General features: G+C 41.3%; 1 protein-coding gene and 1 non-coding gene across 3 annotated transcripts in view; one reads left to right on the forward strand and one right to left on the reverse strand.

Annotated features, from left to right (window-relative positions):
* The window catches only part of LOC133511222 (receptor-type tyrosine-protein phosphatase N2-like), a 115,186-nt gene that overhangs the window by 22,160 nt on the left and 76,446 nt on the right, over positions 1-16,580 (reverse strand). For both annotated transcript variants that reach the window (XM_061839947.1, XM_061839946.1), the window contains exons 14-16: positions 14,355-14,561; positions 3,770-3,917; positions 847-920 (exon numbers count right to left, since the gene is read on the reverse strand). In XM_061839947.1, coding sequence (XP_061695931.1) covers positions 847-920; positions 3,770-3,917; positions 14,355-14,561 — 429 coding nt within the window. The remainder of the gene's footprint in view (positions 1-846; positions 921-3,769; positions 3,918-14,354; positions 14,562-16,580) is intronic.
* On the forward strand, positions 1,262-1,334 carry trnas-gga (transfer RNA serine (anticodon GGA)). The gene has a single exon. It is a non-coding gene; the product is annotated as a tRNA-Ser (tRNA).

The following is a 16,580-nucleotide window of genomic DNA, read 5'->3' on the forward strand; positions in this document are numbered from 1 at the left end:
CCCTGGCTCACGTCACTCACCAAGCCATGGCCACCTTGAAAGCCACACATACTGAAAGTTGAAGATACCATCTTAGAATGTCAGGATGGTGACTCCAAGTGGAGTAGTTTTCATGAATGAATGCAAAATCCATTTTTGTCTGATTAATTATTAGTCGGTGGACTAATCGGTACAAAAATCGGTAGCTACAGCATGAAATTTACAACATCCGGCGCGATACATCGCAATATTTCCTTATTGTTCACTTATAAAAAATGCAAAACACAATAAAAATTATTCAAATTAATCAAATACTTCAAAAAGAAAAATATTGATTTTTAAGCAGGGGATTTAAAGAATAATTCTCATTTTTAAGGATAATTAAGGCCTTTGTTTCAGAAAATTAAACAAATGTAATATAAGGCTCAGACTACGTCAGCAATTCCTTAATTTTATAACATTGGTGCATGTTCCAAGTAATAGAATGCATCTCTTTTTTTTGTGTTGGCTGCACACACATATTACCAGCATTGTGGAAGCAATGTTTTTGTTAGTCTTTCTGAAGGGGGAAATAAGAGTCCATAAATCCCAACACGCATCACCCCCCCCCCTCGCCCCGCCCCCCAAAAAATTCTTATTCAGCATGGTGGAAAAGTAAACAAACAAGTCCAAGGAGGTGGATATATTTTGTTGCACTGGCTTGCGGTCTTCAATGTTTGTGTCTGTCATGAATATTCACCAGGCAGGACGCTCCATCACCATGTCTGTCGGAAGGCCGCGGCGTGAGTGTGTGTGTATGTGAGTAGTGTGTGTGAGTATGTGTGTGCATGTGCGTGATGTATGAGGGCATATAATGTGTGTACTTACAATGGGGCTGGCGTTGATGTAGTTCGAGTTGCCTTGACTATTCTCCAGCCGCAAGGTGATGCGGGAATGATCGTCTGGAAGAAAAATACCGTACGTGTGATTGCTGGCATTTTTTATGTTTCATAAACATGAAATATACATAATATGATGATGGAAAATTCAAACAGACTGACTTAATTTTTTTTTTTTGAGATGCTGGCTCTCGTTTAGACGATGATTTGCTTTGACTTATGATCTTAAAATTGAGATAGGAACAGCGTTTTTGCAAAGACCTCAACTCAACTCAGTTTGTTTTAGGAAAGTGCTGAAAATGTGTTAAAAAAAAACTTCAAGGTGTTTAACGACACTCGAAGTTGAAGTTTATTGTAAAATTACATATTTTGTTTATTTAGAACTTAGTAAAGTCCATTCAGGAGGCCCCGTAGCTCAGTGGTTAGAGCACTGGTTTGGAAAACCAGGGGTTGTGGGTTCATATCCCACTGGGGCCTCCACTCCCTGAGAAGGGTTGCGTCAAGAAGGGCATCCAGCGTAAAAATTGTGCCAAACATATGTGCGTTCATCTGAGATGACACTCTGTGGCAACCCCGAAAGGGACAAGCCGAAAGAAACACACAGTGAAGTCCGTTCAGCTAAATGCTAACAAACATTGCAAAATGCCATAGAAAGGGAAAAAAATTTGAAACACTGAAGTGCCAAAATGCTGTGACCAAAAATTGAAGGAATATGGTGGCAACTGTGGAATGAAAGTTAAATACTTTAAGAACAACAATGAATATTTTTTTTTCAACAGAAATCTTATTTTGCTTGTGAAAATACGAGTTTATACTCAATTATAAAAAAAATGCCCCTTATGTTTTTTTAGTCAGCAGTTGCTTCCATCAATTTCAGAACTTCTTGTAATATTTTGACTTTTCTCAGAATATTCACTAGTTTCACTCATTATTGTCTAAAAAAAAACTTCTAGACTTTCAATCTTGAAGTGACATAATCAAACACGGCGGAATTTCACGACACCTATTAAGACAGTATGACAGTTAATAGATTTGTTCTTGTTGTGTTTTCAACATTTTGAATTGGTTAATAACACCTAAAAATAATAGAAAACATGGCAATGGACCAACAGTATGGATTTGTGAAAAGTATGAAATTGACTCCATTTGGACATGCAGGGTTTCTGCCCAGCAGCTCAAAAAGATGAGGAAACATTTTTGTGACATGAACATTTGCAGGTTTGGCTGTTTGCATCTCTTTGGCCAAACATTGCTGACATTTTCACTGCCGAGCCTCCGGGGCTTTTCTAATAAGAAGTGGAAATGATTCCTGATGAATTGCTGACAGGCTTGCCTTTCATTAAACCCACCGGACAGATCGGGACAGAAGTTCTTATTTTTAAATGGACTTCTTCCCTCTCGGAATGCTGTGAATCATTGATGAGGTCGTAGCACGAGTTTTAATAGAAGCCTCATTTTAGACTCTTCAGCAGGTTCCTGCTAATGTGGAGCATTACACTATCTCACTGCACTCTTCAAGAGTTATGAGCTAATCTTTAAATAATGGCTCCCAAGGACCCTTGCAGGGAAGACATTTTTTATAGCCTTAAATGCCATAGGAATTAAAAAGTTGTCTTTTTTTTTTTTAGAATAAAAAGTTGTAAAGTTGCGCTAAAAAAATAAAGAGGAAAGAAGCAACATTATGGGAATACTTTTTCTTCCCTCTAAGAAAATACGTTGAAAACTTTAGTAGAACAAAAATGTACTATCCTGTGATAAAATGTTATTATCATTCATAAATTCAGCTTCCGATCTGCTTGTCCTCACAAGGGTCTTGTGTCTCATCTTCAGGCGAGAGCCGGAGGACAGCCTGAACTGGTCGTCGGCCAATTGCATGGCACAAAAAAAATAATAATAACATTCACACTGAGAGGTCATTTAGAGTCCTTGATTAACCTACCATGCATGTTTTTGGAATGGGGGAGGAAATCGGAGTGCCCTTGAAAAACACATGCAGGCGCGGGGAGAACATGCAAACTCCACACAGGCAGGGCCGGGATTTGAACCCGAGTCTTCAGAACTGTGAGTCAGACGCCCAAACAAGTATTCCACCGTGCCGCCCCACAGACAAAAAATTTCAAAAATTACATTTCGTCGAGAGAATAAGCCATGATCAATAATGTTTTTTTCCAAGAAAAAGTCCTAATATTTTGATACTAAAGCGGAACTAATTGAAGTATTTTATACATTAAGTGCAGTCATGAACTGTTGATTTATGCATCATCTTAAAACTCTTTTGGACCTAAATCTGCTGGATTTCTTTTGGGCGGGGATGAAACATGACTCGGGCTGCCCCCACTATATCAAGATCACGTGCACTTATTCCATGAAGTGGCTATTCGGCGCAATTGCAACTTTCTTATTCATCATAACTTCAGATAGTTCCATAAGTAAAACATGAAGCAAACCATCATCAAATTATGCCCACAACTCTGAAAAGTACATCATCCCTGAACTGTAATACGTCTTGTGTTATTTGAGCTATCGTCTCTCTGGTGTCTCCCCCCACATCTCACATTGCAGGAATGAATTGGGTGTAATCTGCTGCCTCCACAGCCCCTTCCCAGCCACACAACGGTTTCAAGTAGCCATCGGAGGTCCAGTGCTACGGCTTTAGGCTCCTCACCCACATTTGCACGTTGTACGTCACATGCCGAGAAAGAGGAGGGAAAAAATAGGGCTCTACTTGTGTAATAATATTCTTTTTGTTCGTCATTAAACCCTGATTTTATTTGGTGATGTCAGATTTGTGTGATAATCCGTCACATCCTATCAAAGCTTTGACTTTATCAGCACACCTATGAAGGAATGCACTTTTACGACTGATACAATGTTTTTTAGGAGTGTGAAACAAGTAAATCTGTTTGTCTTACAGGCCACCACAGCGAGCGATCGATTCTTTTTGGCGTTTCCGTCCTTCAGCCCCGCCTTGCAGGCGTTGGGCTCGGCCTGGTAGGCGCACAGCGCCTCCCACTCCTTCTCCAGACGGTTCTTGTTCTTAAGGTGGTCCTCCATGTATGACTGCAGGAAAGAAAGAGGAAAGCAATTTAGAATTTTCCTCATCCTAACTGCAAAAAGAAGTACAATACAATGATGTTGCTTCGGAGCAAAAACAAAATGTACCAGACGTTCCATCCCATCTAAAAATTCATCACCAGGTGAGTATCGCCTGTGTAAAAATGTGCAAATTGACTTTGATGGACTCCACGACATCTTGGCTTACCTGTCCACAATAAAAATTAAATGTACACTCTATATACATTTTATCATTCAACAATCAATGCTTCTCCAGAAGTGTCGAGGTTATGGAAATCTTCCCTGTCACCACTAGTGTCTACGTCCTACGCTCTAGACTCCATAGCATCAGAAGCAGTACAATGATTACTTCTTCACGAGGCCGTCCGATCTTTCTGTTAACATGACCATAACATGTTAAAATCTCTTTTGGTTCCCTCCTTTTTGATGGTAAAACACTTTAGAGACGTCACCTCGCCAAAAAGCACACTTTACACAATCCACTAACATGTGATCAAGCCCCTGCCACTCAAAACTCACTCAACACCCGCCCACAGCCACTCTAATGCCAGAGTAATAGGGTTTTGTGGCGGCCTAAAGGGATTACCGCAATCCAATCAGGAGGTGCTGAGATCACCATGTGTCGTCCAAACACTCAATAATCCCCTTAGAAGGGGGAGGGGCTTATACGCAATAAGATGCAATAAGACGCTGTACGACGCCATTGTGGCTGTCACAACATCTGGAAGAAAACCTGAATGAGCTTCCTGTCTAGGTAAAAAAAAATCTTGTGGGATACAGCTCAAAATCAGGAGCATTCATACTCAAACATCAGCGAGGTTTTTTTTTTTCAGGTAAAAACAAAATATCTACAAAATAGGAACATACATACTTTTCATTAGACTATTTGTACCACAGTGTCTATTAAATCTACCCTTACCTCAAAAATCCATCCATTCATATTCCATATCGCACTTTTATGAATCTCTCTACTGACTTTGGCGAAATCTTGTACTTTTGGCTCCATTAAAATGTCGCAGGCATGTGTAGCATATTAGACATTCATTTTCATTTTCGAAAACATGAAGATATATGGTTTAATTTCCTGTTTTTTAATGCTACTGAAGCTAGTCTCGATTCAAACTAAGAACACAAAGCATTTCAAAGCCATTTGTGTTGTTAACAACAACAAAAAGTGTAGCCATACATGCTTTTTATTGGACAGTGACAATCCCAGGAATAAAAATCCCATAGAAACTATTGTTGGATCTTTTCTAGATTAAAAAAAATGTAAAGATCCTTCCACTTATTTTCCAAGTCGCTTATCCTCACAAGGGTCACAGTAATGCTGGAGCCTAATCCCAGCCAGCTTCGGGCAAAAGGCAGACTGCACCCTGAACTGGTTGCCAGTCAGTCGCAGGGCACATCACGACACTATTGCTGAGCGGGAATCAATCCAACACTTCCCTCACAAAGTCACCAACGTGTAACACTAGACTGTACCGATCTACGTTTTCACCAAACATTGATGACAGTTTGCCTGAACGGCCGAACCCTTTTCAACTGTCGCGCAGTGTGCGTGATTTTGTCAATCAGTTGACCACTGTTCTTGCTGGCAATTCAAATTTTGAATACACCATCACAGATTATAGCCAATCAAAATGCAGATCAGCTTTCACTGATGCGCAAAAGACATTTCCGGCTTTTAAGCAAGAGGCACATCGAACGGCTGCTGTGCTGGCTCAAACCAAATAATCAGTTTAGGTATTAGGTTTTATATCAACATTTGACGACATTCATAAAGTAGAATGTGTCCGTGGATAAAAAAAGTGACGTGCTGTGAATCGTCTTTTATTTTGAAATTGTTGCTGTTCTGTTTTCCCTGTTGCCTCGCTATTTTGTTTCTGGGCTGGGCAAGGTCAGGTGCGGTGAGCTCCCCACGTGTCTCTCCTAACTCATCATTTAACCTCCGGTGTGACTTCCAATCCTCGGCAGAACATCTTGTTACTAGCCTGTTTTGGGTACCTTTGCGCCTTCTGCTGAACTACCGGCCAGTTGTTCAAATTGCCTGTGTCATGTTTTATTTCCACGAATGGTTGTACTTTTACTTTAGTTTTCTCTGGGGATTTTCACTTCATTACGATGTTAAAATTGTGACAGTTTGGCATTTGTTTGGACTGACTGCCTTTTCTGTTCTTTTTCAGCTTCACCATTTGATTGATTTTGTTGATTTTACTTTAGTGTCTGGGTCCAGTTTGAAGTCCAACTCCTACCTCAAACGAAACATGAAGCTTGTGACCAAAATGTACACGAGCGGTATAGAAAGCAGTAGCTCAGTCTGTGAAGGTGCGTGGTCAACTCTTTTTATGCAATTGTCGGGTCCAATCGGGTTTGACCGTATCCCACAGTGTCCAGTAGGCCTTAGATGGATAGAAAAATGCAAAATATGGTGCTTTTGAGATGACAAAACTATTTTTCTACACTGTTAGTTAATCTTGTTTGAGCTGTTGCTATGAATGCTAAACGTATCACAGCTATTTATGTTTTTGTCTGTTTTTTCAAGGGGATATACATTTTTTAAAAAAAAGATAAAATGTTGAGATATTGCCATATGTGATTTATCTACTACTTTAACCAGTCTCTATGAAACTATTGCTTTAAATTTGAAGTCCATCGACGCCATTTGTATCGTTTATTAGCTCAATAAAACAACTACTGTGGTGGCACAAACTTTAATTCTGAGGCTGAAGATATTTTGACTGCTATAGCTAATTTCAACATAATAATTGCTATGACCACACAGCATACCAGAACAATAACAAAAGGCCTGACAAAATGTGGCCCATTTCATCAGCCAATGGTGATTTTTCCAATACTTTGAGTAGTGTCAATCAAACTATTGCATGGAACACAAAGCTCATCAAAGCCAACGACCCTAATTTTTATCATTTACAGGATCTAATTTTTTAAATTGTGGAGGCATACTTTTTTCCGATAATATTTTGACTACTTTAGATGAAAATACACAGTACGTCAAAGCTATTTTTATGAGCATTTTGTTGTTTTCATTTTTATAAAAAGTAGATAGTAAAATTTTTGCTACTTTAGCATATCTACATCAATCCATTACTATGTCACAGAACGCAAACACAATTTTATATATATGATCGCATTGCCTGGCGACCACTCTCCTGGCATGTGTACTTGAAATGGCAACAGATCTCGTCGCAGCTGGCAAAGAACAAACAAAACAAAATTTTAAAAAAAGCGCAGGGGGCAAATCTGCACACAGTATAATCTCTAACACTCACCCAGGCCGCAACAAAGGACAAGATAATGTGCTTTATAGAGAGAGTCCACTAATCCTCTTAAGACACAGGCGGAGAGGATGTGGGGGGGAGGGGGGGGGATCAGGATGAGGCTGGAGCGGAGGGGTCGGGGGCACATGGGAGCCAGTAAGACATTAACATAAGATAAGATGCTGAAAGCTGCTTCAAATTAAAAAGCAGCGACACACAGGTCGACGGCTTTAGAGGAGGAGATGGACCTTGGAGGGGTGGGGCTGGGGTGATATATATGTATCAGGGTGGTGGCAACTTTTATTTAACGCTGCTGCTTCACAATAAATGCGATGAAACACATTGAGGAACATGTTTTATTTTTTAGTTATGCACAGTGAGCAGCAAGCAAAAATTAGGGTGTGGTCTAATCCAAATGTCATTGTTTACAATTGCAATTGATTTCCATTACTTTGGATCGTAGTATTAAAAAATAATCTTGGGTAATAGGCCACAAGCTGCTTCGCCAAGTGAGTAGTAAACAAAGGTATTATTATCTGATAACGTAGTGTTTTGGTAAATAAACTTTACAATCAAAACAGAACCATTAAAAATGAATGTGATCGATAAACTCCTAGAGGCGCGTTCAAGGACATCCATAATTCTGAAACTGAACAGGTAACGACATGGAATGGGATGTTGGAAATTGACCTGTAAATTTCCAGTCAAAAAGCTAAAAAAGTGCAATGGAAGTTATGTAAAAGGTGGGATGCTGAGAATTATGGATTGGATTTGATGCGAATATTCCAAGGCTTTCTGAAGTCGTATCAAAGACATAACTATGCTGGGTCAGTGACAGGCTGAAAGGTACCAAGATGGAATGGGAAGGAGTTGAAGTCAAACTTCTAAGGTGGTGTCTGAGGAGTCAGAGTCAAACCTTCAGTTTCTGGCTTTTAATGCGGTATCCAAACCGTAACAGACGCCGGATGGCAACTGTGTGAAAGTTACCGACACTGAATTTTGGTTGATGTAATGCTGCAGATTGGCTGGCTATGTAGGAATTATTATGAGGCGACTATGTGAAAGGTTCCGACAAAGAAGGGAACATTTGGGTTTCCCGATTAGTATCAGAGCCGTAACAGAAGTGGAATGGAAGATGTGTGAAAAGCACTGACATGGAATCAGGGGGTTAATTTCCACTTGAGAATTCCGAAGTTTACTGGAGTTGCATGACAAGCGTAAGAGTGACTCGTGAAAGCCACCAACACAGCGCGGTTTAAACTCAAACCTTCATTTTCCCAGTTTCTAAAGTGGTACGGAGCTGGAACAGAGTGGAATTGCAACGTGTGAAAGGTATCGAGAGGGAATGGTGTTTCATATCAAGCCGCAAACTTTTGCAGGTATTATGAGACGGGATGGCGGATGTGTAAAAGTATCCAAATTTGCCATTGTGAAAAGAACGAACATCACCAGTGGAGGTTTGAAGTCATATCTGCAAATTTCCTGATTTTTGGGGTACTCTCATAACTGTGACAGAGGCAGGATGACAATTGTCTCAAAAGAGGTGACACATAATGCTAGACACACACTAATTTGAGCGGCAAAATTTCTTGGCTTCGTGTTAATTAACAACGTTGTGACAAAGACTGAAAAATTCAGACACAGAATGGCGCTTAAGTAGAGTGGTGAGTTTTCCACTTGTGGAAGGTGTACAAATTCCGGCTCTACCTTTCTGTTTTGTTGTGAAATAAATATTATAGTGCAGTAAATCATGTGACAAGATGTGTCAGGGAATGTAAGGGGCGCTTTCACAAAGCACGTATCGAGGCTCACTTTATTTATGGGCGGGGTGACGTCTTTTTCTTTTTTTCAATATATATAGATGTGCGTGTTGCAAGTTTGAATATTTTATAGTTTGTATCGGCTACCACAGTTTTGGGAGTTGAAGTGTTTTATTGATTTTGGAGTTCGCTTGGACAGTGACGAGAGCACAACTAAAAAGTTGCATGAGTTTAAATATCAGGCAAGACTACTTAGGATAAATAGTTGTCATTAATTCAGAAGTATTAATTAGGTTTGTTTACTAAGAACTGTATATTCCAGCTATCATTATTTTATTCAAAGGTGAGGTGTTTTTTGGCGGCACTGTGGCGCAACTTGTTACAGCATTGGCCTCACAGTACATTGGGCTTGGGTTCAAATCCCCGCCCCGCCTGTGTAGGGTTTTCATGTTCTCCCTATGCCTGCGTGGGTTTTCTCGGGCACTCTGGTTTCCTCCCACATCCCTCAAGTATTCATTAATTACAGACTCTAAATTGCCCTTAGGTGTGATTGCGAATACAAATGATTAATTATTTCTATGCGCAATTGGCTGGCAACCAGTTCAGGGAGTAACCCCACCTCCTGCCCGAGGTTGGCTGGGAGAAGCTCCAGCACTCCCGTGACCCTTGTGAGAATGGGCAGCTCAGGAATTGGATGGATGGATGTTTTGTAATGCATGTCATTGACAAGAGCCAAGACAGACGGAAATACATATGGCCAGCAGGTGCACATGATGGATCAAGAAAAGAAACATTACACGAACCAATTTGCTAAAGTGTAGCAACGCCTCATGAACTTTCATCTCTCCATCACTAGTAGTGAAACATTCGAGGTTGTTGATGTTAAAAATGATCACATGATCAAAAGCAGGAAGACCGGTGGGTGGATTTAACAGCACTTCGGTTACTCTTGTGTCCCTCTAGGAGGAACGCTCCAATTTTGCTTTGATGTTTTTTTTTACTAGCTCTGTTGCTACGTGGGCAGCTGTGTTAGTATGATCTTTTGGAAACCCACAAAATCAGCCGACATGAGAGGATGTACTGCTTTAGAAATGTTTCAACCTTGATTTAAGACTTATTTGTACACGCTTATATTTAGTTAAACCACACCTAGCATGCAAATTACCTTTAGCCCAGCCTTAGCCTGATATCTAGATTTTGGTCTGTTTTACTGCCACTTCTCCTATATTGCTGATCTTTGTGAACATAATTAAAGGCTGTAAAAATAAATGACTTTTTCATCTTCCTACCATGTGAAACCTTTTGTAGTCCGCAACGGTTATGTAACGTCTACTCCACTGTCGAGTGTCGGCGAGGTGGGAGGACGACTTTGACGCAAACGGTTCTGGGCCAGCGTGCGCAACCCTTGATGATATGTAGAAAAAAAAATACGTCCATGTATGGGGTTGCACTATTTATCCGCAATACTACTAGTATGCTGAATTGTTCATGTATTAATTTCATCTGTCCAGAGGCAAAATACAATCCAAATACTACTGAAGAGTTGAATGTTAACCAGTAAAATTGTAAATCACTAGTTAGGGCATGCTGTTGTCAACTAGACTACAGTTTTGCAGGACAAGCAACATATAGCCTGAACATCGAGTACAGTGAGATGAAGTTCGACTCAAGTTCCCTTGTTCAACTAGTACACCATATTTGTTGTATTAGTGCACTGCATTTTCCGACTAGTGAGACAATTTGTCAAGTCTGCAACGTGGATCAGATCTGGATTAAAATAGGTTTAACGTCGAACAGATCTCACACATTTTCGGTTATGTTTACAAAGGTGTCAAGTGTGCAGTCTGGATCTCATTAAAAAAAAAAACTTGCCTTGGGACGTGACAGAGGTCAAAATGTCTGGGCATATTTAAGATTTTACATACCCCGTTTACACTGGTGTCAAATATCGAATCTGGATCAGATGTCAAACTTGCCTTGACATTGAGCGCAATCTATGTCTGTGCACACTCAATTGTATTTGACATGAAGTATTTGCATTCGTGTCAAGTGGGCAATCGGAATTTGATTAGGGAGGGACGGTGGAGTTTGCATGTTATCCCTGTGTCTGCGTGGGTTTTCTCAGGGCACTCCGGTTTTGTCCCACATCCCGAAAAATATCCAATATTATTTGGACACTCTAAATTGCCCCTAGGTGTGATTGAGAGTGCGACAGTTTCTCTCTATGTCCCCTGCGATTGGCTGGCAACAGGGTTCAGGGTGTACCCTGCCTTTTGCCTGATGACAGCTGGGATAGGCTCCAGCACGCCCTGCGACCCTTGTGAGGATAAGCGGCAAAGAAAATGGGTGGGATGGAGGGACAAATATGCATTGAGGAGCGTGGCTGGTAAAACTGAGAAGCTATGCAATGTCATTATGGTGTCACTTTGCAAAAGCTGGATAGGGAGCCCTGAATTGGGGGAAGGCGGACGGAGGAACTGGTGGGGTGGTGGGGGCACCAACTTATGGTGGGCGTAATGAAACACTAAATATAAGACTCGTCATGGTCCTGCTGGTCCAGCCCTGGCTGGGCGGGTCCCAGCACACCGGCGTTGATTAGGAGGCGCACACCTGCGCCTCATCCTCGTTGATTAACCCCAGTATTTATAGGACCCAGGGAACGACTGGTCTTCGCCAGATCGTCGCAACTCATGCCCCGTTCCTGCACTCCCGTATCTCTGATCGTAAACCCTTGTGTACCGACCTCCGCCTGTTCTCCGACCAACCTCGTAAGCCTGACGCCTTGGACACTCCTGCTATCTCTGATCGATCTCCCGTGTACCGACCCCTGCCTGCCCACAGACCTGCTCTCGACGGCCGACGTCCTGACTACCGCTGCTGCACTTGACTGTCTGCCTGATCCCCAACCTTGGAACGAATAAACATTTTTCCCAAACTGCCTCTGCATCTCCGGAGTCCTGCATTTGGGTCCTCCTCCGTCTCGATGGGTCATGACAAGACTAATATTAGGAGGGTTTGCGTGCCATACATTGTGTTGAACATCAAGTTCTGTTTGCTCTCCTGACAAATGTGTGATCTGGGCAGATCTAGAATAAATCTGGTTTGGCTATCGTGGTTTCTGATCACACAAATGTAGCAAATTTGGTTTAAATAGGATTCTTTATATATTGGAGGATTTTGGGGGCACAGTTGGCCCCTCATGTAGAGTTTCCCTGTTCCTGTATAGGTTTTCTCCAGTTACTGCAGTTTCCTCTCACATCTCAAAATCACGCATGGTAGGTTAGTTGAAGAGGCTACAGTTTCCATAGGTGTGAATGTACTGTAAGTGTGAATAGTTGTGATAGGCTAGAGACTAGCTCTTGCTTATAGCTATAGCCCACGTCTCACCTAGTAAGTTGAGACAGGCTCTAGCACACCCACGACCCCAATGAGGATAAGGGCTACGGGATAGATGGATGGATTTTTTTCTTAAACGTTCCATATAATTTCAAATAATTTTACATAATATTATTCAAAACAACTCTCTGGGGCCAACTAGAAAGTCATAAAACATGATCCCAGATAGTGGTTAACGCTAAGGACCAATTTTTCCAGTTACAAGAGGGTGTGCACACTTGTACATACAGTGAAGAAAATGAGTATTTGAACATCCTGCTATATTGCAAGTTCTCCCACTTAGAAATCATGGGGGGGTCTGAAATTTTCATCGTAGGTGCATGTCCACAGTGAGAGAGATTATCTCAAAAGAAAAATCCAGAAATCACAATGTATTATTTTTTTTAACGATTTATTTGTGTGATACAGCTGCAAATAAGTATTTGAACACATGAGAAAACCAATGTTAATATTTGGTACAGTAGCCTTTGTTTGCAATTACAGAGGTCAAACGTTTCCTCCAGTTGTTCACACACTGCAGGAGGGATTTTGGCCCACTCCTCCACACAGATCTCTACATCAAACAGGTTTCTAGGCTGTTGCTGAGAAACGTGGAGTTTCAGCTCTCTCCAAACATTTTCTATTGCGTTTAGGTCTGCAGACTGGCTAGGCCAAGCCAGAACCTTGATATGCTTCTTACAGAGCCACTCCTTGATTTTCCTGGCTGTGTGCTTCGGGTCACTGTGATGTTGAAAGACCCAGGCACGACCCATCTTCAATGCTCTGACTGAGGAAAAGAGGTTCTTCCCCAAAATCTCACAATACATGGCCACGGTCAGCCTCTCCTTAAGACAGTGCAATCGTCCTGTCCCATGTGCAGAAAAACACCCCAAAGCATAATGGTACCACACCCATGCTTCACAGTCAGTAGGGATGATGTTCTTGGGATAGAACTTGTCATTCATCTTCCTCCAAACACAGTTAGTGGAATTATGACCAAAAAGTTCCATTTTGGTCTCATCTGACCACAAAACCTTCTCCCATGACTGTTCTGTATCATCCAAACGGTCATTGGAAAACTTAGGATGGGCATTGACATGTACTGGTTTAACCAGGAGAACCTTCCGTGTCATGCATGATTTCAAATCATGACGTCTTCGTGTATTACCAACAGTCACCTTGGAAACGGTGGTCCAAGCTCTTTTCAGGTCATTGACCAAGTTCTGTCGTGTAGTCCTGGGCTGATTCCTCACCTTTCTAAGGATCATTGAGACCGCGCGAGGTGATATCTTGCATGGGGCTCCACTCTGATTAAGATTGACTATAATGTTTAGGTTCCTCCATTTTAATGATTGCTCCAACAGTGGACCTTTTTTCACGAAGTTGCTTGGCAATTTCTCCGTAGCCCTTTCCAGCTATCTGTAGTTGTACAATGTTGTCTCTGGTTTCTTTGGACAGCTCTTTGGTCTCGGCCATGTTACAAGTTCGAGTCTTACAGATTGTATGGAGTGGACAGGTGTCTTTATGCAACTTACGACCTCACACAGGTGCATCTGATTCAGGATAATACATGAAGTGGAGGTGGACTTTTAAAGGCGGACTAACAGGTCTTTGAGGACCAGAATTATAGTTGATAGACAGGTGTTCCAATACTTATTTGCAGCTGTATCACACAAATAATTCTTTAAAAAATCATACATCGTGTTTTCTAGACTTTTCTTTTTAGATTATCTTTCTCACAGTGGACATGCACCAACGTTGAAAACTTCAGACCCCTCCATGATTTCTAAGTGGGAGAACTTGCAATATAGTTGGGTGTTCAAATACATGTTTTTTTCACAGTATTAGTTATTTACTTTGACTTACCGTCTCCAAAAGAAACAAAATCAGATGCGTTGTATTATTGATAAATTACATCAATGATTTATCTTGTTCTGATTTTTGTATCACAAAAAGAGGGCTTGTAAAGAGGGGTATGTAGACTTTTTCCATGAATCGCAGGTCCTTACCAGGATCATGTGCCCTGTGGAGATGTCCATGTTGGGCTGAGCAGGTTCCTCGCTCCAGGACGAGAGGCTGCTTCGGGCCGACGGGCTGATGGCAGACGCGCCGCCACCGCCGTCGCTGAACTGCGAAGACACACTGTTGATCCTGGACGAGCTCGGCTCCGGACGCTCTGCCGGCGGCTTGACAGCCATGCGCTGACGGCACAGCTCCTGCCAAACCCGGGAGCTTAGCATCAGCATTCATGTCAACAAACAGCCGTAGCCATTCTTGTACACTTACATGTAGTGACTGTGTGTTCAACACAGATGGCTTTTTACAAATTTTTGAGTTAATATCCCAAAGAAAGTTAGTGGGGAAACCCTCCAGCTTTCCACACATGCTAAAAAAAACATCAAAAGAAAGGCTCTTCATAGTCAATAAAGGCATTTTGGGGTTGGGACTGTGTGAAAATCTCTTAGCCAATATGGTTAAAGAGTATAAAAAGTTCCTAGCCACATTTGTGTGTAGCTAGCCATAACATCACACCTTTGTGTAGCTAAACCTTTAGCCATACTTAGCTAGTCCTTGTCACTGGGAATTATAAACTGAGTAGCGTCAATGGTGTGGGGCCAATTAAAACTACCTAGTCATCAATCAGGAGCAAGGCTGAATGATTTTAGAAAAAAATGAAGGCTTTTTATTTTTTTTTAAACAAATACATCATGCATGCCAAATCGAAATATGCTATTTTTAGCATTATTCACTATACTTTTATAAGATGACCAACACAGCATAAGTTCTAGCCCCACCCCAAACCCCTGAAAAAAACTTTCCGTAGGCCAGGCCTAAATGCTATGATGAATTGATACGAAGAACAAATCATTATTTTATTATCCATTATCCATTTCTGAGCCGCTTATCCTCATGAGGGTCATGAGAGTGCTGGACCCTATCCGAGCTATCTTTGGGCAAACTCCACCGTCCCTCCCTAACTGGTTGCTAAAGGAAAACCTTTCATCACAGTTGAATACTGATTTGTTAATTTAACTTCACACGTTGAGCCGGGACGCATTACTGCCTACCTGTTATTTGGAACCCACGAAGCTCTCGTTCGCTGCACCAGTGCAATCATTTTTTTCAAAACGAACAGGGTCTCTTTCAAACTTATGAAGGGTAAATCCATCCTCCCGAGTGTTAAAGCAATGTCCAGCAATGCAATGAGCTGGCATTTTGGCCAACACGAAGGAACAACGAGCTACCTTCCCGGAGGTAAAACTAATGGAAACAAACGAGTCCACTTGGGGGCGCCTCTGTCCTTTACGTCACTTCCTGCTTCTTCTCAAAAACAAATCCCTCGAGAGGATTTTCATGGCGGGAGTTACAAAAAGCTGTATTCGTCAAAATCATGTTTTGTGGTGAAAAAAACGTATGGGCATATATTAGCTGACATTTTTTCATTAATAACATACTAAAAATCATCCATTTCATGACAGTAGTCCTTTAAGGACTTGCTATAGAAAATTCTCAAATTGAAATGTTTTAGTTGAAGATAAACGAACATTTTCTGAGCCGCTTAGCCTCATAAGCGTTGTGGATGTGCTGGAGCATATTCCAGGTGTCATCGGGGAGAAGGCAGGGAACACCCTGAACTGTTTGCCAGCAAATTGCAAGGCACATGGAGAGAGACAACAGTCGCACTCACAATCAAACCTAGGGGCAATTTAGAGTGTCCAGTTAATGTTTTTGGGATGTGGGAGGAAACTGGAGTGCCCGGAAGAATTAGTGCGTAGTAAAGTGCAAAAGGGAAGCGCAAACAAAATCATGGAAACTTTAACAGAGGGAAGAAAAGAAGGAAGGAAGGAAGTAAGTCAAAAGTCAAGCCACTGCAAGATGGATAGGCCTATGTACGTGTGACATATGTATTCTACATGTGTTCTACACAATTTTCAAAGTGAATCTGCAAGTATTTTTTTCATTATTAATTATGGCTATATGTAATTATGAAAAAACTTAAACACTGTCATCTCCAAGATTGGATACTGTCATGTTAGTGTTTTGTTGTGGTGCTGCAGGCAAGAAGGTGGAGGACCCAATTGTAGGAAAGCTGGGAGACAAGGCACCAGTAATACAGGAATCTACAAATAATAAGAATAATAATAAAGGAATTTTAATTTCACAAACGAAAAACAAAAACAAGGATCTTGGATGAAACTAATTAATAATGATGTTATGAGATGTGCCAAGCCTTC

The sequence above is a fragment of the Syngnathoides biaculeatus genome, chromosome 13, assembly GCF_019802595.1.
Source record: "Syngnathoides biaculeatus isolate LvHL_M chromosome 13, ASM1980259v1, whole genome shotgun sequence".
NCBI lineage: Eukaryota > Metazoa > Chordata > Actinopteri > Syngnathiformes > Syngnathidae > Syngnathoides > Syngnathoides biaculeatus.